At 37.3% G+C, this 21,856-nt stretch overlaps 4 protein-coding genes across 4 annotated transcripts; 2 read left to right on the top strand and 2 right to left on the bottom strand.

Moving 5' to 3' along the window:
- The first annotated feature begins 793 nt into the window (after positions 1–793).
- LOC132267047 (cytochrome c oxidase subunit 6a, mitochondrial-like) lies at positions 794–5,048 on the top strand. The gene is made up of 4 exons (XM_059768098.1): positions 794–973; positions 1,318–1,424; positions 1,655–1,697; positions 4,753–5,048. Exons 1-4 carry the CDS (start codon positions 862–864, stop codon positions 4,788–4,790), a joined length of 300 nt encoding a protein of 99 aa, XP_059624081.1. The 5' UTR covers positions 794–861; the 3' UTR covers positions 4,791–5,048.
- Positions 5,049–6,292: 1,244 nt separating this feature from the next.
- Positions 6,293–9,944, bottom strand: LOC132267046 (uncharacterized). Its single transcript, XM_059768097.1, has 2 exons — positions 9,674–9,944; positions 6,293–8,498 (listed from the first exon to the last, which is right to left on the bottom strand). Exon 2 carries the CDS (start codon positions 8,417–8,419, stop codon positions 6,467–6,469), a length of 1,953 nt encoding a protein of 650 aa, XP_059624080.1. The 5' UTR covers positions 8,420–8,498; positions 9,674–9,944; the 3' UTR covers positions 6,293–6,466.
- Positions 9,945–11,562: 1,618 nt separating this feature from the next.
- On the top strand, positions 11,563–13,325 carry LOC132267045 (cysteine desulfurase, mitochondrial). Its single transcript, XM_059768096.1, has one exon. It carries the CDS (start codon positions 11,679–11,681, stop codon positions 13,044–13,046), a length of 1,368 nt encoding a protein of 455 aa, XP_059624079.1. The 5' UTR covers positions 11,563–11,678; the 3' UTR covers positions 13,047–13,325.
- A 3,764-nt stretch (positions 13,326–17,089) lies between these two features.
- On the bottom strand, positions 17,090–19,788 carry LOC132316579 (uncharacterized). Its single transcript, XM_059815054.1, has 4 exons — positions 18,735–19,788; positions 18,510–18,586; positions 17,895–18,420; positions 17,090–17,826 (listed from the first exon to the last, which is right to left on the bottom strand). Exons 1-4 carry the CDS (start codon positions 19,786–19,788, stop codon positions 17,090–17,092), a joined length of 2,394 nt encoding a protein of 797 aa, XP_059671037.1.
- Between the last annotated feature and the right edge of the window lie 2,068 nt (positions 19,789–21,856).

Raw genomic sequence — 21,856 nt, 5'->3', positions numbered from 1 at the left:
TGGAAATATGAAAAATATATTATATTGAAGTAACTTTTTGTTTTTTGTTATTCAATTTTGAATTTACTTCATCTAATAAGAATCCTGTGTTACGTGGTGTGACATGGTTTTTTTATGGGCTTCTTGGATGGGCCTGCTTGAGCCCAATCCAATCTTCTAACAATTTGAACATTTTTTTTCTTTTAAGTTTAGGTTAAAATTTTCTCTACTGCAAATGATTTCTTTTAAATAAAAATCTTGAGAATAAATTTGAGGAAGACTCAGCCACGTCGAAAATTGAATTAAATTTGAACTTATACCTAGAATTTTGTAGGTTGAGTTCAGATTGAACTATTACTCGTTAATCAATTTCATCGATTATTTTATACAATTGCATGAATTACGTTTCTAACTTCACATAACATGGTTAGAGGTGGACAAGATTTAATTTAGTTTGGCTCAGTTTTGAAATGAATCACAACCAACTCCGTTGTAATAGTTCCAAAAATATTATAATTAAATCTAACAATTAAAACTAATGAAATCAAAGACAAATGATCTATTCAGTCGATTTTAATGCTTTGTTTGATAAAAAGGAGTAAAATTTGATGAAAAAGAATGTTAAAAGAATAGTTTATTTTGACTTTAAATAAAAATTAAATTGTTATCAATTGTCATCTTTAATTTTTAAATAATAATTTAGACATCGAATTCTATAATTATCAAATTTATAAGTAGAAAAAGGAAAGAAAAAAAGAAAAAAAAAAAATTCCGGCCCAGCAAATCAACTCTTCACTGTTTCGCACGAGTCAAGCGTGCCAATAAAAGTTCATCTCTCACTTCCGATTAGACAGAGACGAGAGAGAGAGCGCAGAGAACGAAATGGCGACGGCGATGGTGAGATCTATGTTTCGAACGACCCTCCGTGGAGGCTCACGGACTCCTACCTCCAAAAGGACCTTCTCTTCTTCCTCTGGCCATCACGACGACGCCTGTATGAACCATCTCTCTCTCCTCCTGTATATCTATATGCGTATTTATATATATATATATATATATATATATATATATATATATATATATCTTGATACAAGTCTTTGAAACTTGAACTACATGTTATCAATCTGATTTCACTCGTCTATATCATTAGATGAATTGAATATGTATTCTAGGGTTTTCATTTCCTTACATCGCTGAAGCTTTGACTGGATGTGTTTGCTTGACTTATCTCTCTTTCACACTTATTTTTATTTTCAATTATTTTTGATAGATGGCTTGATCTGTATGTTGTGATTCGTTACACGATTTGGATTGATTAGTTTTTGTTTTTCTGGTCAGATGAAACGGCGAAATGGGAAAAGATTACTTATGCTGGCATTATAGGTTGCTCTATTTTTGCCTTCTATAACCTCTCAAAGGGCCATCCCCATCATGAAGAGCCTCCTGTAAGCTTTCATTATGGTACATTAGCTATATATTTACCTTATGTACAGAAGCCTTACCAAATGCCCAATTATTAATCATAATGCATGAAACCATTGATGTTTTTATTACCGATTTTCCATCAAAGTAGGCTGTAGCTAATTCTGTATTATGTTTAACATTCTCAGGAAAATGTGATTTTTTTTTTTTTTCTTCATTTTGTGTTGATCGTAGTTCATAATTTTCATTGCAGGCGTACCAATATATGCACATTCGCAACAAGGAGTTTCCATGGGGTATGTTCTTGTACATTATTGTGGCCTTGGGTTAGATTATTTTTTATCTCATTGTTTTTTGTTTTTTTTTTCTTCATGTCATTGTATTCTGGTTGTAATGTCTATTAGCTGGCAACTTCTATAGACTGACTGCCTTATGAGTTTTAATGCATCATTTGGTTTGTACTATTTAGGCATATTGCTAAACAAGACAAGAATTTAGAGTAATCTTACTATGTGACATATGTCTCAACTGGAATGCTATAACTTCTATACTGTTTGATATAACTTTTTGGCCGATATATTATTAAACCGTTTTTTTTTTTTTTTTTTTTTTTTTTTTTTTATAGGTGTGTGATTCTTGCTCTTTTTCATGTTCTCCTTTAACATACCTGTAAGATTGATCTTTTAGGTGACAGTAATTTCTAGTGCTGTGATTTCATTTTCCATTTGAAATCTGTAAGTTTTCAGTTCATGTTTTAGTTTGAGTGATAGTTAGAAGTAAATGCCATGGACCTATGGTAGGATGTGTGATGTCAGATGTGATGTCAGCTTCTTGGCAAAGTTACAAATTTTGTTGCAATAATTGATTCTTAACTAGTTCAATTTGCAATTTGTCAGTAATATTTCCAGAAAGCTAGTGGTAAACTTACACTATCGTTTATTAGAATGAGGAACTGGAAGAAGAAAGAAGAGAGAAGCGAGGGTGCGTGTGAAAGGTGATAGGGGAGATACCCTGGATGAGGTTTCTCTTCTTCAGTACGCTCATAGGATTTCCGTTTCTTTGATAGGGGCTATATCTATATACAAAAGGAGCCTACAAAGTTGTTAATTTTTGCCCGAAAGGTAACTAAATCACTTGACGATATCATCTCCTTCCATCTTTGTATATAATCAATTGCCTAAGATCAATTACCGAAACCATGAACTCAAGTTCTAGACTACTGTAATCAGTCATCATAAGCCAGCTTTACATACAAGGCTATTTGTAATCATCAGGATTGGAACTATGCTTGTCACCCTTTAATGTGGCTTTATTCCTTTTGTTTTGCTAAACGTATGCTGGAGGAATTGTTTAGGATGGAACTGTTGAGTGAAATGCTTGGCCATGGTATCTCTAAATCACATGCACAATTTTAATAGATTTTAGGTGTCTGGCTATGTGGATGTCATATAGAGGCTCATCACATGGAGTTAGATAGTTGAGTTGTGGCCTGTGGGCAAGAAAAAGTAATACAATGAAACAAGTCATGAAGATGTTGTAGACTCATCCAAATTTATTCTTCAAAGCTTTTATTGATGTACAATAGGTAGTTTAAAGACTCAAGCTGATGGCAGGAGGATTTACTTTGTACTTCATGTTGGGGTTTTCAGATTGTCATTTGTGTTGAAATCTGATGCCAGTTTGCCAAATCATGATTTTCATGAATTCAAAATGATTCCTAGGCATGTAATCATAAAAATTATAAAGCATTTTATCCAAGTGAAGTTCTTTATAATAAATGTGAATCAATATTGAATGTTTAGAATTGACAACTTTATAGAGCTTTGAAAGCTAAAATACATGAGTTAAATGTTTTTTTTTTCAATCCATAATAATTTTATGGGTAAATTACTTTGACCTCCCCTGAGGCTTGGCCTAATTACCCTCGGATTGAGTTTTTAAAATATGAGGGTCAACCTCCCTTGAAGTTTAGTTGACTTAACTCCGAATACCGCTGTTGATAGTTAATAGTTTCACTAGTTGGAGTATGTAAAAAAAAAATTAAAATGCCAAAACTACCCTCACCTAAAATGAATGAATCTACTCTCCCTCTCTCCTATGTATCACCATGACCATGTCTCCATCACCAATGTCAAATGTTTCAACCACCGCCTCTACTCTGTCTCTCCAAGGTTGTGCCGTCGCTACCCCCCCCACTCCCACACACGCACACGCAGCTCTCTCCACACACGCAGCTCTCGGCCTTTCCTTCTCTCGCTTCTCCCTCTCACCAACACCGCTATCTTCATTGTATATACATACATACATGTCCATCCCCTTCGTTGAACCCTACCACCAAATCAAACACGTATACACACACATGTATAATATAGACATATGTGTGTATACGTGTTTGATTTGGTGGTAGGGTTCAACGAAGGGGATGGACATATATATATATATTTGTATGTATATATGTATGTATATAATAGTGAAGATAGCGGTGTTGGTGAGTGGGGGAGAAAGAGAGAAGGAAAGGCCATGATAATAGTGTTGGTTGTGTGGAGAGAGAGGTGGTTGGTGGGAGGGGGCAATGGTGGAGGGATGACAATGGCACGACCTTGAGAGAGAGGAGTGGAGGCGGTGATTGAAAACATTTGAAATTGGTGGAGGAGACGTGGTGTTGGAGAGAGCGAGTGTAAATTTTATGCATTTTTGGTGAATTTTGATTTTTTTTTTTTTTATTAGAAAAAAGACTCCCAACTGGTGAAACTATCAGCCGTGATATTCGGAGTTAAGTAAACCAAACTTCAAGGGAGGTTGACCACCATATTTTAAAAACTTTAATCCGAGGGTAATTAGGCCAAACTTCAGGGGAGATCGGAGTAATTAATCGCAGATATTTGAGGGCATTTAAGTAAATGCACTCGAAACGTCAGTTCGGGGTAGTCTGACAAGGGGGAGTTAATTTGCAAAAACTTTACCTAAGGGTAATTAGACCAAATCTCAAGTAATTTTATTCCTATGTTAAAGAGGGTTTGAGATAGCAAGGAGACTTCTAACTACATAAATTTGCTCATTATGCGTTTTTGTTTCTGAGGAAATAGATTAATGTTTGAATGGCATTGGAATTTGGAAGATGTGCTATTATATCATGTGGCGGTTGTGTTTTGGTATTTTTGACATGCATTTAGAAAAGGCGGCAATTTTTTATTTTACTTAATACTCTTTTCTTTTTCAGTGATAAAATGGTGTGTTTTATGCATTATCCTGCTGTCTTATCAATAATTTGAAGCTATATTTGATAGTTTTTTTATGCTCAATACTGCCAAGAATGTTTGTGTTTCTGAAGAATCTTTTTATGATATTCAGGTCCAGATGGTCTTTTTGAGGTGAAGAAGGATCACTGATTCTTGGGGGACATCAAGGAGATATGTCTAGAAATAATGATTTTTTAGTGCATGATCGATCATGTGTCATCTTTTAAGATTACCTTGAGGATCTCTATGGATGTTATTTTGGCACTTCCCTTTCTGTAGTGGAACCATGGTATTTGGGCTGTATGTGGCTGGTTGTCCATACTTGTTTCATATTCTGTCACTTTGTTTCTCATGCTATGTTTGCCGCGAAATACGATGTGATCAATAATTGGGCATTTCCTTTTTCTATATTTCTTGACTACTCCTATAATTTTGAGCTTGTCTACTAGTGAGCTTATATCATATTATGTTCATTTGATAGGCTGATGAGATATTTACAGAAATTACAGGGCACGGCGGTCTTTTTCTTAGAACAATGCTAGAGCCAAAGTCCCGGAGGCATCGTTGACTAGCAGTTCTCCTTGATCTCTTTTAAGGAGGAATAATAATATAAGGATTGAGTTACCAAATTTAAACTGTGTCAATCATTTTCTGACTGGATTTGAAACTGTTGAAGAATGGTTTATGAATAGTCTTTGTAGTTCAATTTCAACCATTTGGTATTGTTCTCGGATATCAGTCCCAGGAAAAAGAAAGTTGTGTTGGGTCTTTGAATGTTATGAAGATCACTTCAACACTCCCTTTCCACCTCTCAGTCGGTCATCCCCCACAGGAGGGGATCCTGTGCCTTGGTCCTTTGTCGCTAGTATGTTGCACGTGCCCAGCCCAATGCATAAATGATGAATTGTTGCATAAGCAACGTAATGACAGAGACCAGCACAGGGTGAACTCCGGGTTCCATTGGAATCAGACTTCTGACTCCTCCCAACAGCTACAGATAACAGTGGCTATTTTCTGTTTTTCAGTCTCGTATTGTCATTCGGTTCTGTTAAAATCTGCAATGACTTAACTGTTTAGGTATGGAAATTCAATCTAATATTAAACAATATCAACATTTGAAAATACTTCAAATAGGGCAAGAAACCACACCATTAGAACTCATCAAACCAGTTTAATTTTAATAGCTTGGAAAGAACTCAATTGGAGAAAAAGTATGTCACCTAAATAGTCTCTTGGTTTTTTGTAATGGAATTAGTTCATTATATATATATATATATATATGAGTAGTGATATTTAGGTCGATTTCTCAAACCTATTTGTGTAGGTGAAAGGGTTTCAATCCATTTGATGGGTGGATAAGCTAAAAGAGATAGAAAGCCTTTCTGCTAAACAAGTAAGTTTGACAAATAGGTTTAAGAATCATTTTCATATATATAATAGATCAGTGCTTAAAGTTTGACACCTAAATAGGCAACTTTCTTTTTTGCATAAACACAAATCCATTTGATGGCAAGCCTTTGATCCTTCCCACGTAACAACCAGATTACACCGCAAGTGTAGTAGGAACTTCAAAGGAATTGTTCATATAAAATCCCTGGTTTCTCAAAAACTTTTTTGTGCAAAGTTAAGATGATATCTATTACATACAGACCTTATACGATAAAAAGCACAAACCAGCAAATTTCAAAAGGTCATGCATACTACAAATTCGATTGTTTACCTTTGGAATCAAGAACGTAAGAGAAAAAATAAAAAATAACAACAATCTTAATGATTATGAATTGCCATCTGACAATGCAAACTTACACCCAGCTTGTGAGAAGATGTCACTTTGCGACCGCGTCTTCATTGTTGCTGGTAACACCAGTTTGGATATCTGGCAAGGTTCCCAGATCTGTGCGAGCATCTTTTTCTTCTTGTAGGACTGAAGAATCGGAAGAATCAACTGCATCGTGCTGGGAGGCATCGGTGCTTTCATTTGAGTTTGAGGATGCCTCTTTCTCATGATTAGCTGATTCGTTTCTGCCTGCATCTGCATTTTCATTTTCATTAAAGGTTGTCGCCTTTTCTTCTGCTCCTGGTTCAGAATCAGTACCAGACTTCTTGTTTGGGACCACGTCATCATTCTCATTTGTGGTTGATGTTTCGGAACTGTTCTCTGCTTGGACATTATGTCCATTCAAAACAACAGATTCGGCATTATTCGAAGAATCTGTGAATTCTCCATTTGCTGAGTCCGTATTCTCAGTTGTCGTGGAAGGATTTGCTGATTCTGAATTTTCACTGCTGCCAATTGTGTCCGTTTTCTCAGTTTGCTCCTTTAAAGTAGTATGCATGTTGTCTCTTTCAGAAACAGTGTTTTCGAATGTGCTGTCTTGATTTTGAGAAGAATTAGTCATGTCACCTACATTTTGTAAGGATGAATTGAAGTTTCCTGCATCAATTGGCAAGGAGTTATCGCTTGCTTGCTGCTGTTCATTAAAGTCTTCCATTCCTGTTGTATTAGGATGGGAGCTATTCTCTGTCTCCAGTAGAATGGTCTCGTTACCCTTCTCTTCATTGGCAGTTGAATTTGAAGGATTGTTATTTTCAACTGCTTCACTCTCTCTCTCACTGGAGTCCGACTCGTGATTTACATTAATTACTTCTGTGTTACTTGTATTGTTCTCCTCAGAATTGTTGGATTCCTTGCTCTTTAATTGCTCTTCCTCACTTGAGTTGTCTGAAACTTTCTCATGTTCAGTGACGTCAGTCGTATTTTGAGAATCCTGTACCACTTCACTGGAAGAATCATCTCCCTTCTGGTGCTCCTCTGTTGCCTCCTCATTTTTCCCATCATTTCCATCAAGGACCTGATCCTCTGACGAAACAACATTTTCAATCTTACCTTCCTTCTCGTTCTTCTCTATTTCATTTTCCCCCTCTTTGCCATCCATCTCCTTCTCTTTACTCTCTTCCGTTTCTTTCTCTTCATTTTCTGTCCCTCTACCAGCTTCATTCTGCTCAATTTCCTTCGCTTCACTTTCCTTCTCTTTAGTCTCTTCACTTCTGTTATCGTTTCCCTCTCCCTTCTCTTCTTTCATTTCCTTCTCTTCACTCTTATTCTCTACATTTTCTCTCTCTTTGTTTGGTTCACTTTCCTCTCCACTCTGCTTTTCTTTCCTCTCTTCCCTATCATCCTCTTTATTTTCCTTCTCTTCATTCTCTTCTTTGTTCTGTTCACTCTCCTGAGTCTCCCCTCCACCTTCTTTCTCCTTGCCATCTTCACCTTCCTCTTTATTCTTGTTCTCAATGTTTTCTTCCTTCTCCACCACATGTATTTCCTTCTCCTTGTTCTCCTCCATTTCCTTTTCTCTATCTACAGACTCCTCTCTATGCTCACTTTCCTCTCTTTCTTTCTCTTGATCATCACGCATTTCATCATCTCCAACCGCTTTTTCTTCACTCTCACCCTCCTCGGGCTTGCTTTCTTCACGGTACAGTTTGTTTTCTTCTTCTTCTTCTTCCACCTTGTGCCTCTCATCCTCAGTGGTCTCTTCCTCCAAATGAGGATGGAAATGAGGATGAATATCCTTCCTCCCTAACTTAACGATTTCATTCCCATTCTGTAACTTCTGAGAGATTTTGGTGTTTTCTTCAAATGCTGCCTTCTTGTTACGGGAATGTTGGACTTGGTAAAGCAGCCAGATACAAACACCAACCAATAGCGTTATCTGCAGAGCATGCTTTACCTTGAAACCTTTCGATCTCTGGACCCTACGGGGTGACATCTTGTACATGATGAATTTCCTTAAATCTTCACTTATATGAGAGTGAACCACTTCTGGGAAAATCTAATCTTTATCAATAATTCAACTTCTGTTCAGGAGGAAAAAAGAAAAAAAAAAAAAATCAATAAAGGAACTCTAGTTCTGGAAAATCTAATCTTTATCAATAATTCAACTTCTGTTCAAGAAGGAAAAAGAAAAAGAAAAAGAAAAAAGAAAATCAATAAAGGGACTCCAGCTCTGGAAAATTTCTTGCGTTAGGGAGATATATATAGTGTGAAGATATAAAAGCATGAATTTTGAACTCGTTGGCACGCATTAATCATCTCCACTGCATGATCTTTGTTAAAATAATCAATTAAGATTGTGAAAAGAAAAGAACAACTAATCACCTAAAAACAAAACATATCATGGCAAGTCTAAATAGGAGTACTAAATTGAGACACAATCAACTTATGAAATGTGACTAGGATTAACTCCCCTCTCTCCACTAGCCACTAAAAAAACAAGTTATTGGTCGCAAAAACAGCAAAATCCTTAGATTTAAACCGTTAACTAATCAAATAAATGCAAAGGGCTGGCCTAGTGCATGAGGCTTCTGCCATTGCGGTGCCTAGGGAGGGTCAGATAAACGCAGCCTTTAACTCCGCATGGAGAAGGTGTTTCCGGTTTTGAACCGGTGACCTCCACATCACACAATAGAGTAACCATACCGTTATGCCAAGGCCCGCCCTCAACTAATCAAATAAATCTATAGCTCATTACTTCGATTTGTATATACTCGAGCTGATCTAAACCAGAAAGGTTGAAAATTTGAACATAATCAACAGAAGCACGAAAACCCTCACTTGCATTCAAATTCTAGTGTCAAGCAACAAAGCAGATCTCAAAGTCCAATATGGATTACAAAACCCAAACTTAAAATGGGAACCAAAAAGTAAGAAATTTTACCTACAAAGCAAATATACAATTTCATGGAAGATAAAAGATCTGCAACTCTAGACCTCCACCACCAAAACCCACCTCAAATCAACCACTCATACTCCAAAATACAAGCCACAATCACATTTTTTCATCATTCTAAAGAAAACCCATGAATGGAAAGAACACACACACACACAATAATAACACCACTGTTCACACATTGCTCAATTTGTATAGATCTGGGACTTGATTTCAAGATTGGATCGAAAACCCACATAGAGAAATTGGTTTGAATGGCTAAAAAACATGTGAAAAAAAGTGTTTAGAGAGATGTTATCTTACCTGGTACAAGAGAGATGAGTCCTTCAGATCCTGAAATAATGATGCAAAAGTTGCCTTTTTTTATGACATTGGGAAATGATTAGCGACAAAGTTGAAGATTTTTTTAGATTTTGGGTTCAAAAGGAGAAGTTGCTTATATGATACTCCTCAAATAAACAGTTTTTGAGGTTTGAAAAAAGAAAGGATTAAGGTGAACGCTATTGTCAAGAGAAGTAAGAAGTTCGTGTTCTTCTCTCTTTTGGATCTGCAAATAGTGGTAGTGTTCTATGCTTCACACGTATTGAACTTCATATATATATATATATATATATTAATATACACGTGTATGCGCACATGTAAGAGTGAGAATGAGTGGAGTGGTCAGTCTCTATCGCTTCATTCTTATGTGTTGTGTACACTTTCTTTAATGCGCGTGAAGAACTACAATGTCGGTAATTCGTTTTATCTATTTATTTATTTAAAACTATTATTATTCTTTTTTAAAAATGAAATGAAAATCCAATACTTGCCGGAGAAAAATAAAATAAAATAAAACCCAATAGATAAAAATGTCTAAACTTTACCAATTCATATAGGTTTTGTGTATATTGTTGTTATTGATTAAGTTTATTAAAAAATATTATTTAGTATTAGTAATTATATTAATGAAACTTATTCAACTCCATTTTTATGGCTTAAATTGAATTATTCTCTCTATTTTATAATTTAACATTACCATAATACTAATGCAACGTGTCAAAAAACACTAAAAATTATATTTCTCTCAGGAAAATGAGGATCAGAGTTAGAAAAAGAAACATTTAAATATATTAATAAATGAAAAAAAAACTTTAATTTGTTTTTTAGGAGAGAGAGAGAGAGAAAAAAAAAAAAAAAAAAAAAAAAGGCCGAGTGCAAAAAATACCCTAAAATATGCTTACAATACATATCATACAACTCACGTGCAAAAAAACACCATTAAAGTTTCAATTTGGTGAAAATAAATCCCTCTGACAAATTTAAATTAAGTTGACTAAATTTCCTTACTGAACTATTTTATAAAATATATAAAAATAAATAAATTTGTAAAATGATCAAAAATTAAGTTGACTAAATTTCCTTACTGAACTATTTTATAAAATATATAAAAATAAATAAATTTGTAAAATGATCAAAAAGAACACTATTATAGGATTCGCCTCTTGTGCAAAAAACACCCTTAAGTTTCAATTTAGTGTAAATAGGTCCATCTGTTAAATTTAAACCATAAGTTAACTAAATTACCCTTAACCATTTTATAAAATATATAAAGATAAATAATTTTATCTAAACTCTAAACCGACAAACAACTCCAAACAATCCAACTTTCAACTTACAACAAAATTTGTTAGAATTTAAGAGTGATGAGATATAAGAGTGACATAGATATGGTGTTGGTCATTTGGGAAGCTTGAAGTGAAAGAAAAAACATGAAAATTTTGGAGAGAATGTGAAAAATGGTGATCTATGGATATGGTGTTGTGATGAGGGGTCGAAGGGCAGACATGAAAATAGAAATTTTTTTGTGTGGTCTTAGAACTATTCTGTAATTTTATTTTAAGAAAATTGATTAGTGGTGTGCAGAGTTTGTGGGTGGAGCACCAATATCACTGGCTTTAAAATAAAATATATAAAATATTATTTTTTATTATCATCTAAAAATTTTCAAACATTTTTAAAATTAAATTCTTAAAATTTTCAATGCTTAATTTTGCACCTGAGTTAAATAAGTTACCTTAAAACGGCGTCGTGTGCTAGAAACGTGGCCATGCTGTGTCGTTTTTAGCTCTATAATCATTCTCATTTTTTAGACGATTTAACAATGCCACGTGTTCCCTCACACGTGATGAGTCGATTTCCTCTCCAATGTCCTCATTTTCCACTCCACCCCCATCTCCTTCTCTCTCCAAAATTATCATTCACTGTTCTCTCTCTCTAGAATTACCCTCCACCCCACACTACAGCGGACCACACAACACAAACAACCATGGCCTCGAAGCTTATCGCCTCCACACTCCGCCGGACCTCCCTAAGTAAGTTCCCCATCCGTCACCTCTCCACCGCCGCCGCCGCCTTATCTCCGCCGTCCGCGACGGAACCCTACGACGAACCGTCCGGAATATCCATGAAAGGCGTGAAGATCTCCGGCAGACCTCTCTACCTGGACATGCAGGCCACCTCTCCGGTGGACCCCAGGGTCCTCGACGCCATGCTCCCCTACAACATCTCCCGATTCGGCAACCCCCATTCCCGAACCCACCTCTACGGCTGGGAATCGGACAACGCCGTCGAGACTGCCCGCGCCCAAATCGCAGCCCTAATCAACGCCTCCCCTAAAGAGATCATCTTCACCTCCGGCGCGACCGAGTCCAACAACATCTCCGTCAAGGGCGTCATGCACTTCTACAAGGATAAGAAGCGTCACGTCATCACCACCCAGACCGAGCACAAGTGCGTTCTCGACTCTTGCCGTCACTTGCAGCAAGAGGGTTTCGACGTCACTTACCTCCCCGTCCGTCCCGACGGAATAATCGACCTCGATCAGTTCCGGTCAGCGATTCGCCCCGATACGGGTCTGGTCTCGATCATGATGGTGAATAATGAGATAGGAGTGATTCAGCCGGTTGATGAAATTGGGGAAATTTGCAGGGAATTGAAGATTCCGTTTCACACCGATGCAGCACAGGCTTTGGGGAAGATTCCAATTGATGTGGAGAAGATGAATATTAGTTTGATGTCGTTGAGTGGGCATAAGATTTACGGGCCGAAAGGGGTTGGAGCTCTATATATTCGCCGGAGGCCGAGAATTAGGGTTGAGCCCCAGATGAGTGGGGGTGGGCAGGAGAGGGGGCTTCGGAGTGGGACAGTCCCGACTCCGTTGGTTGTTGGAATGGGGGCGGCGTGCGAGCTGGCAATGAAGGAGATGAAGTATGATGAGAAGAGGATTGAGATGTTGAAGGATAGGATGCTTAATGGGATCAGAGCTAAGCTTGATGGAGTGGTGGTGAATGGGAGCGCTGAGAGGAGGTATGCCGGGAACTTGAACTTGTCGTTCGCATATGTTGAAGGAGAGAGCTTGTTGATGGGTTTGAAGGAGGTGGCTGTTTCGAGTGGGAGTGCGTGCACAAGTGCGAGTTTGGAGCCATCTTATGTGTTGAGGGCATTGGGAGTGGATGAGGACATGGCACACACTTCAATTAGGTATGGGATTGGGAGGTTTACGACGGAGGCAGAGATTGATCGGGCGGTTGAGCTCACAGTGAAGCAGGTTGAGAAGTTGAGAGAGATGAGCCCACTTTATGAGATGGTGAAGGAAGGGATAGATATTAAGAACATACAATGGAGTCAGCACTGATTTTGCAGACACATGTAATTGTGACTATATTTGAAGACAAGCTTGCGAACTACTACAGGTGCTCTGTTATATGGAATGCCAATGAGGTTTCATCCAGGTTTTCATTTTGCTTGTACATTCTTTTGAGAGCATCTAAATAGTTGTGTTTTTTAGGTTTTGCAAGTAGATGAATGCTTCCGATAGTCACACTGGTGGTAGTGTAATATACTTCAATGCTCTTGCAACGAACATGAGAATATCATATTATGGCAATGGGAATAATTTATGTATTTTTCCTTACTTTTTCTATCAAAAACTATTCTACATGTTGGACCTTATTTGTGTTACTTGGACTAATATGGTGTGTGATGCAAATTATATTGCTAGTCTTCCTGATATATTTTATTGCGAATGAGTGTGTACTATGATTTATATCCATGTATTTTAATTTTATAATCAATTAAATTACATTAGTCATGGTCTTGAGTGCTTCCATTTTTTTTATCTGGGAACAAGTTCTGAATTAGAGTTTCTCCATTATACCGAGTGCCAACGTGGTTTGATTTAGGTTTTCATTTGCTTGTTCATCCTGTTGATAATTACTAATACTTGTATTATTGTAGATGGATGTTTTCGACAGTCACACTGGTTAATCTAATATAGGGGCATGCTCTTGTGACAAACATGAGAAAATTAAATTTTTTGCAATGGGAATAATTGTTGCTTGCTTCCACTTTTTCTATTGATTTTTTATCTGCATTTGTGGATATAAGTCTGCATAGTCATACATTTTATATCTTAATTTTTTTGCAATGGGATTGAATTTTTAGTATAAATTTCTATATGATGCCTTTTTTTGGGTTGAGTTTATTATTATTATTATTGTTGGTGGTGGTGGTGGTGTTATTTTGTCTTTAGAAATGTAATATAGGGCAATTTCTTTCATTCAAATTATCTTTTGGGTTTTGCATTGTTGTGTTGTATTCAAATCATATACTTCATAACAAATGTGTGGTTCAAAGATCACACTCTAGCATTAAAAACCAAGGATTGAGTCAATTGACTAGTATTTCTAGGATGGAACATGATTCTTGCAATTTAGTGGAGAATGTGAGAAGTTATATGGTTAGGTACTAGGTTTGCTTGGAAGGAAGGAGAGACTGAGCCAAATTTATGATTCAGTGTAAGGAAGAAGGGCCTCACACTTCAGGAATAGGGTTCCGTAATGAATGGTGGAATAGATACTCTCTAGAGCACTTGGTTACTAAAACAACTATGGGTTGCATTATAATGATCGGAAAACTAAAAAAAGGTGCTTTGGAAGTTCATCCATGAGGGTTTTCAACCGTCGATGTTGATACCATATTTTTCATGGGTTTGTGATATAGGTTTGTTTTTTGGCAGGGCCTTTGGTGGGGAGAGAATTTTTGCATTATCCTCATCGTGATTGTCTTTGTAGAGCAAAAGTTACCTCGAGTGCTTAATTGAGCATCCCCATCTCCAATAAATTGTTTCCTCATCTCCAATAAATTGATTTTTGTTTTTGTGTTTTCCCTTCACTGAACCTCTATGACAAGCCATGGTTCCATCTGTCATCTGTGGGTGCTTGATGGTGATATGACCTGCCCTCCTTTGTCTTACTGGGTTGTACTTTCTTGATGCAGTCTGAACCTAGGTGATGTACCTTTCTTCTAATTAGAAAACCTTGCTTGTAAATCCTTCTTTCCTCTGTAATCGTTGCTTGTGAACCTTTTTTTTTTTTTTTTTCTTTCCTGAATGGGGTATTTTATTTATTTATTTTATTTTATAAATTGAAATCAAAGAGTACAATTACAAAAGGAGTGAAACTCCAATACAGCAAGAGGAATGGATAAACTCCACTTCCAAGGGAAAAAACCTAAACAAAAAGAGAAAACAAGCAAAACAAACTGAACTTCAACTTCCAAAAAGCCATCCGCAACTGCTTCCTTCATTGACAAATGATCAATAAATCTTCCAGCCTAAGCTTGAGATATTGAATCACCTCCCAAATAATGCTTCTGGCAGCATAGTCAGAAGAATCCTTAATTCCCTCATGTAAGTAAGAAGTCCTGCTGGACCAAATTTTCCAAATAGTAACAGCAAAAACTGCCCCTAACACCTTGGACTTTGTACATTGGACAGTAGAATTCCTAAGAAACCAATATGTCATGTGTAGCATAGAAGAAAAACTCGGCAGCTCCATATGCAATAAACAACAAAGTTCTTGCCAAATAGCAACAGCATAAGTACACTCACAAATAGATGATCATTAGAATCAATATTTACCAAACAATTATGACAAATGGGGACAAGGATCAAGCCACGTTTCTGCAGATTAACAAAACTGAGATTCTTATTGTGAAGAATAATAGTGACTCCCACAACAATTCTAGGTCGACAGCAACCCCAAAATAACTTACTCCACTGAACTGGTTGTTTTTTAAGTCTACAAGAACTCCAAGCTGCTTTCAGAGTGAATTTACCATGCTTCCAAGCGATCATATCAGCACCATTCTGCAATTCCACCCTTTGAATAGCAGTATAGACCTCAGCAGGTAAATCAATGGAGTTATTCCATACTCCATTCTGAAGTATAGCAGAAACCATAGAATTTCTGTCAATATATCTGAACCTGGTAGCTCCAAATTTCTGAATTAATGACTGCTGATTACACCATGGATCAGTGAGCAACTTGAACTGCAACCCATTTCCAACCTTGAAATCAGAATTCTCCAAAAGCATCTGTCGAGTCTCCAACATTTGCTTCCATATAGATGAATCACCCAATTTTGGTGTCACAGTCCAAAAACAAACTTGTTTAAGATAAACAGCCTGCAGCCATTGAATCCACAACTTCTCTTTATTTTGAACAAAATCCCAACACAAGGTCATTTTAGCTGCATAATCAATATCATGAACTCTCCGAATATTAAACCCCCCTTCAGTCACAGGAAGAGTTACTTGACACCACTTTACTTGAGCCATTCTCTTCACATCTTGCTTTCCACTCCATAGAAACCATTTGAACCTTTTTACAAACTGATATTTAATTGCCCAAGGAATTTTGAGCCCAAACACCCAATGATAAAGATAGGAGTACAAAACTGATTTAATCAACTCAATTCTTCCTGCAAGAGATAGATTAATAGTATTCCAATGAGCCAATTTCATATTCACTTTATCAAGTAACACACCAAAATCACCTCGCCTCAGTTTATAATTTGACAAAGGCAAACCCAAATATCTAAAAGGAAAAGCTTCAGTCTGAAATTTTAGAATTCGGGACAGCCTTCTTCGACCTCTAACAGCTTTAGAGAAAATGATAGAGCTCTTATCTTGATTAACTTGAAGACCAGAGGCAGCAGAAAAATTCTTAAAGACAGTATCCACATTTTTTGCAGTTGAAATATCAGCCTTAACCACCATAAGAAGATCATCTGCATAGAAAGCGTGGGAAATGTTCATACCAGCAGCAGCCACAGCTTTGCACACATGAATACCTCCAGCCTGAATCCCATTCGACATTAAAGTACTGAAGTACTCTGTAACAAAAGAAAACAAGAGAGGAGATAAGGGACACCCTTGTCTGATTCCTCTAGTAGCCCCAAAATACCCAGCTGGCACTCCATTACACAATATAGAGAATTTAGAGGTAGTGATACATTGAGTGATCCGCCCTATCCACCTGCTACTGAAGCCATGAGCCCGCAATCTCCACTGAATAAATTTCCAATTCACTGAGTCATATGCTTTCTTCAAATCCACCTTCAAAGCAATAGTAGGATCACCTTTCTTCTTACCAATATCCTTAACCAAATCAGAGACCAAAAGAATATTATCATGCAGCCGTCGACTCTTAATAAAAGCTGATTGTTCAGGGCCTATTAGAGAGGGCAGAACCATACTCAACCTGTTTGCTAAAATCTTGGAAATAATTTTGTATATTGTATTGCAAAGAGCAATAGGCCTGTAATTAGCTATCTTGTCACCATGATTAGCTTTTGGAAGAAGAGTCAGGAATGTAGACCTTGAGGGAGCTGGCACTATTCAAAGAAGTGGAGCACAGCTGCTATAACATCTTGACCAACTACTCCCCAGAATTTCTGAAAAAACCTAGCAGGAAGCCCATCTGGACCAGGAGCTTTATCAGGATGAAAATTCACAACCACGTCTTTGATTTCTTCACCTGTAATAGGACAATTCAAAGACATACTCTCTGCTGGAGTTAAGGTTTTTCTAGGAATAAAATCCACTTGAATCCCCTCTCCCTGCTGAGTATAAAGTTCAGAATAGAATTTGATCAACCATTCTCTAATAACCTTAATATCTTCAGACTTTTCTCCAGTTGTATCCTGTAGCTGAGTAATAGCATTAAACCCTCTCCTTTGTTTGACTAAATTGTGAAAAAATGTAGTACATTTATCCCCCTCCTTCAGCCATTTACTTCTAGATTTTTGGGCCCAGACAATCTCTTCAAGAGCTAAGACATGTTGCAGGTTCCCACAGGCTTCCCTTTCTTTAAGAATATAATCTTCATTCATAGTGTCACTTAACATTTCCATTTGTATTTTCAGGAAATTATCCCTAGCAACTTGAATTTGCTCTGAAACTGTACCCCTTTGCTTATTCCAATCTTTGACAGCTTCCTTCACAGCTCTCAACTTTTTCTGCAGCATATGTAAAGGATTTCCAGAACCTGTAACCTCCCAAGTTTCGGCAACCACTGTATCAACTTCCCTTTGGTCACACCATATCTTAAGAAATTTAAAAGGTTTAGGACCTGCAGAGCAGTCCACATGCCAATGAACAGCTAAACCACAGTGATCATATGTAAAGGATTTCCAGAACCTGTAACCTCCCAAGCTTCGGCAACCACTGTATCAACTTCCCTTTGGTCACACCATATCTTAAGAAATTTAAAAGGTTTAGGACCTGCAGAGCAGTCCACATGCCAATGAACAGCTAAACCACAGTGATCAGATAATGAAGCTGCCGTGAAAGAAGCTTTAACATCATTGAAGTGTTGAAGCCACCTGTCATTTGTCAACACCCTATCCAACTTGGCATTAATCTTCCTCTGAAGACTCTGTTTGTTACACCAGGACCACTCACCATTGTTAATAGGAATATCATCCATCTTGATGTCATAAAGAACACTATTGAATTCATCTAGTCTACTTTGTGGAATTCTCAATCCACCTTTCTTCTCCATATTGTATCTAACCATATTCCAGTCCCCCAAGGCAAGCCAGGGTCCTTGAATTTTAGTATATTGAACTTTAAGAGACTTCCACAACTCCCTTCTATCAGAAGCTCTATTTGCAGCATAGACAGCAGTAACATGAAAACTACTCCCAGAGCCTATATGTTGAACCTGTAGAAGCATAGATTGAGTATCTTCTAGAATCAACATGACCTTGAAAATAGACTTTTTCCAGCCAAACCAAATTTTTCCCAAAGTACTAGAGTTATAATTAGCAAACCAAGACCACTGAGATCCAAGTTTTTTCTGTATTCTAACAGATTTCCCTTCCTTAATCCTAGTTTCCACAAGGACAGTTAAAGCAAATTGATTATCAATGAGCCATTGCTTTACTTCCTTGCATAGGGGGTCGATTAAGCCCCCTCACATTCCAGGCACCTAACATTAATGAGAAAGAGGTAGTGTGCCACTACCATTCAGTTTACCTCTAGTCACTCTGTCTGAAGGTTGAATAAAAGGTTTCTTGCGCTGCCTTGGTTTCCCTCCTCCTTGATCTTCTATTGAAGCACTCTGAATATGATCAAATTCAGCCTGCTGGACTCCTTCATTAACAACACCAACACCCTCTAAGTCCTCCTGTGATGGAGGAACATTAGCAGGAATTGTATCAGTAGTGATTGGATCTTCAAACACATGTAAACTCTCCACTGGGTTCTCAGTAATAATTTCCTTATTGGTTGTATCTACTGGCAGACCAGAATTAGTAACACTAGCTATATCTTGAACACTATCTGGACCATCGAGATTTCCATTAGCAGTCGTACAAACATTGGAGGAATTCTGTGCTAAATCAATAATCTCAATAACCCCTTCTGTCAAAGCCAACACAGCAAAACCATTCAAAGTAGAAACAATATTTTCTGTTTGAGATTTCCTCTGTGGCATTATATCAAGCACCTTCTCTGCATCCACAACATCAACCAGTTTTCCTTTCTGTTTAATCACCCATTTATCAACAGTTTTCTCGGGTTTAGCCTGGACAATTTTCTGAGGACATTGGGCTTCCAGATGATCAATGCGTTTACACAAATTACACACTATTGGTTTCCATTCATACTCAAAATCAATAGCACAATCACAGCCATGAAAGTCCACAGTCATACAATTCGGCAAGACTTCCTTGACATCAACTTCCACCATAACTCTCACGTATTCTCCTTTATCACGATGAGACTCCGGATCATCCATATAGATAGGATTAGCAAAAGAAGAACAAATCTTGGACACAGAGCTTTCATTACGACAATGCATCGGCAAATCATGAATCTTTAACCATATCGGCACTGTCTCCATCACTTCCTTTACCAGATTCACATTCTTATCCCATTTCTTCAAAATTATTGGCCGCCCCTCAAATGTATGAATACAAGATAATACCAACTGAATATCACTTTCATTTTTAAATCTCACCATAAAAAACTTAGACCAATATTTCGCCACAAACGCTTTGAAATATGGATAATAAGGTCTTTTTCCCATAACATATCCCACTACTGAGGTCTTTCAATATGCAACTTCCTCTGCAACGTCTTCCTCAGTAATAGAAACCTTCTTCCCTCGACACTCTTTATGGAACTTAAGATTTTTGAATAACGAAGGTGCAGAATTATCAAAGAAAATACTGTAAGTAGGTTGTGTTGGGGTTGAAATCCGGCTGGAATCAATCGCCGGCATCAAGGGGGAGGAGGTTTGGCCCTCCTCCATGGTGGCCGTACCCCCTTCACGTGTACCTTTCTTCTTTCCTTTTAGATGCTACCGTACAATTGCTTTGGTACTTGTAGATTATTTTCCTTCTCCATGATTGATGATTCATCTTCTCATTGAGTTTTTTCTTTCATATTAAAAACTAGAGTCCCTTGTTCTTAGGTTGGGTGTTTGCCATTGCCCCATAAATAGGTCAACACATGTAACCTGCTCTAGATTCTAAAATTATAGCAGTGCCCCCACTAAATCTTTGGTAAAATCCCTTCTACATACTTACCCCAAAGACCTACTACAGCTGTCCTCTCTCTAAACTTCACAATATCAACTCATCTACTTTTGAATCTCTCACTAAACTCACAACTCTGTAGCCTCCTCTTTCTAAAATGAAGAGTTCGCTTTCTAAAATTTTATGAGTGTACATGATTTTTTTCTAGAATTCCTTTAATTTGGATTGCTTTTAATATATCAGCTTCATAATAATTGAAATTGAAGTATTTACCCAAAAAATAATTGAAATGGAAGTATGCACAATTTCCAATGAAAATTTAAATTAATATTTAAGTTCTTTTGTTTATTATGGTAGTTTGAAAAATCCTCCTCAAATCATTTTCTGGCTCCGTCAATAGAGGCGAGTACCAGGAGAATCTTAGCCTCACTTATCAAAAATAAAAAACCTTTGAATCTTAGCTTCTTTGGTGTAGAATTCTAGCTTCTTTGTTGTGTTGTAGTTGGCATGGATAGAAAGCACTGCTAGAATTTTTGTGGAGGAGTTGATGATTCCTGGGTAGAGTTAAGTCCTGTGCTTTCTCTTTAGTTTCATCTCCAAGCAATTTGCTGATATGCCATGGAGGCGTTTTCCCGAGTGACTGATGGCAGTGTTTTTCATTGTAGATTCAAAACTATCAAATAGTGGCCCATTGAAACTTAGACATTGATGGGCGCTCTCGGTGTCACCAGCATTGGGCAATATGGGTGGGAGAATGATTAGGACTGTTATGGATAGAGGAAATATTTAATTTTAAGCCAATTCATCAAGAATTTTCATTAGAGTGGAGGCTTTTAGTGTTCTAGAAAGCCTTTAAGAAATTAAGATGCAGCTTCTATCTGGTTAAGGTACGTAAATAGCTCATGGTGGTGAATGATTAGGTATTTATGAGTTGGGTGGAGCTAAAATGATGGGGCATTGAGCCATTCATTTCAGTTGTAAGAGACTTAGCAACCTTATAATTTGACCTTTTGGAACCACAGAAATGCAAAATTGAAAGCCGTTTTTTGGGCCAAGAGGTATCTATTGGTGAGGTATCACTTCAGGACGGTTTATATCAATCTTGCTGGTGTCTTTTGTGGGTGTCTGTAGGAGCTGCTATTGTGGGGGTTCGTTCATTTATTTTTATTATTATCGTCATCATCATCGTCCTACATGATGTGTGATATTAATGCAAATCGACAAATAGTTTCCTTGAGAGTGGGCCTTAGCGCAACAGTAAGATTGCTCCATTGTAGCCTTGGTTCAAAACTAGAAACAACCTCTTCGCATGAAGATAGGGATGTTTGCGTCTTACCCTTCTAGACCCCTCAATGATGCGAGCCTCGTGCACTAAGTTATCCCTTTTCCTTCACGGTAAAGTTACTTGTCCATCATGGCAAAAGCTTCTTATACAGTTGGTATTCTTGGACAGCTCCTTGCATATGTTGGATACAAATTGAATTGTCTGGGCAAGTTTAGTAAAGGCAAGTGCTGGGAGAATCTTAGCCTCACATATCAAAATATCACGTGGGAATCTTAAGTTTCTTTGGCTTAGAATTTCAGATTATTTGCTTTGTTGTAGGTGGGAGATGTCGG

Source organism: Cornus florida, unplaced genomic scaffold, assembly GCF_030987335.1.
Source record: "Cornus florida cultivar Cherokee Brave unplaced genomic scaffold, ASM3098733v1 CherokeeBrave_3.0.0_Hap2_Chr07, whole genome shotgun sequence".
NCBI lineage: Eukaryota > Viridiplantae > Streptophyta > Magnoliopsida > Cornales > Cornaceae > Cornus > Cornus florida.
Note: the sequence above shows the minus strand (reverse complement) of the source record. Positions and strands in the feature narration are given on the sequence as shown.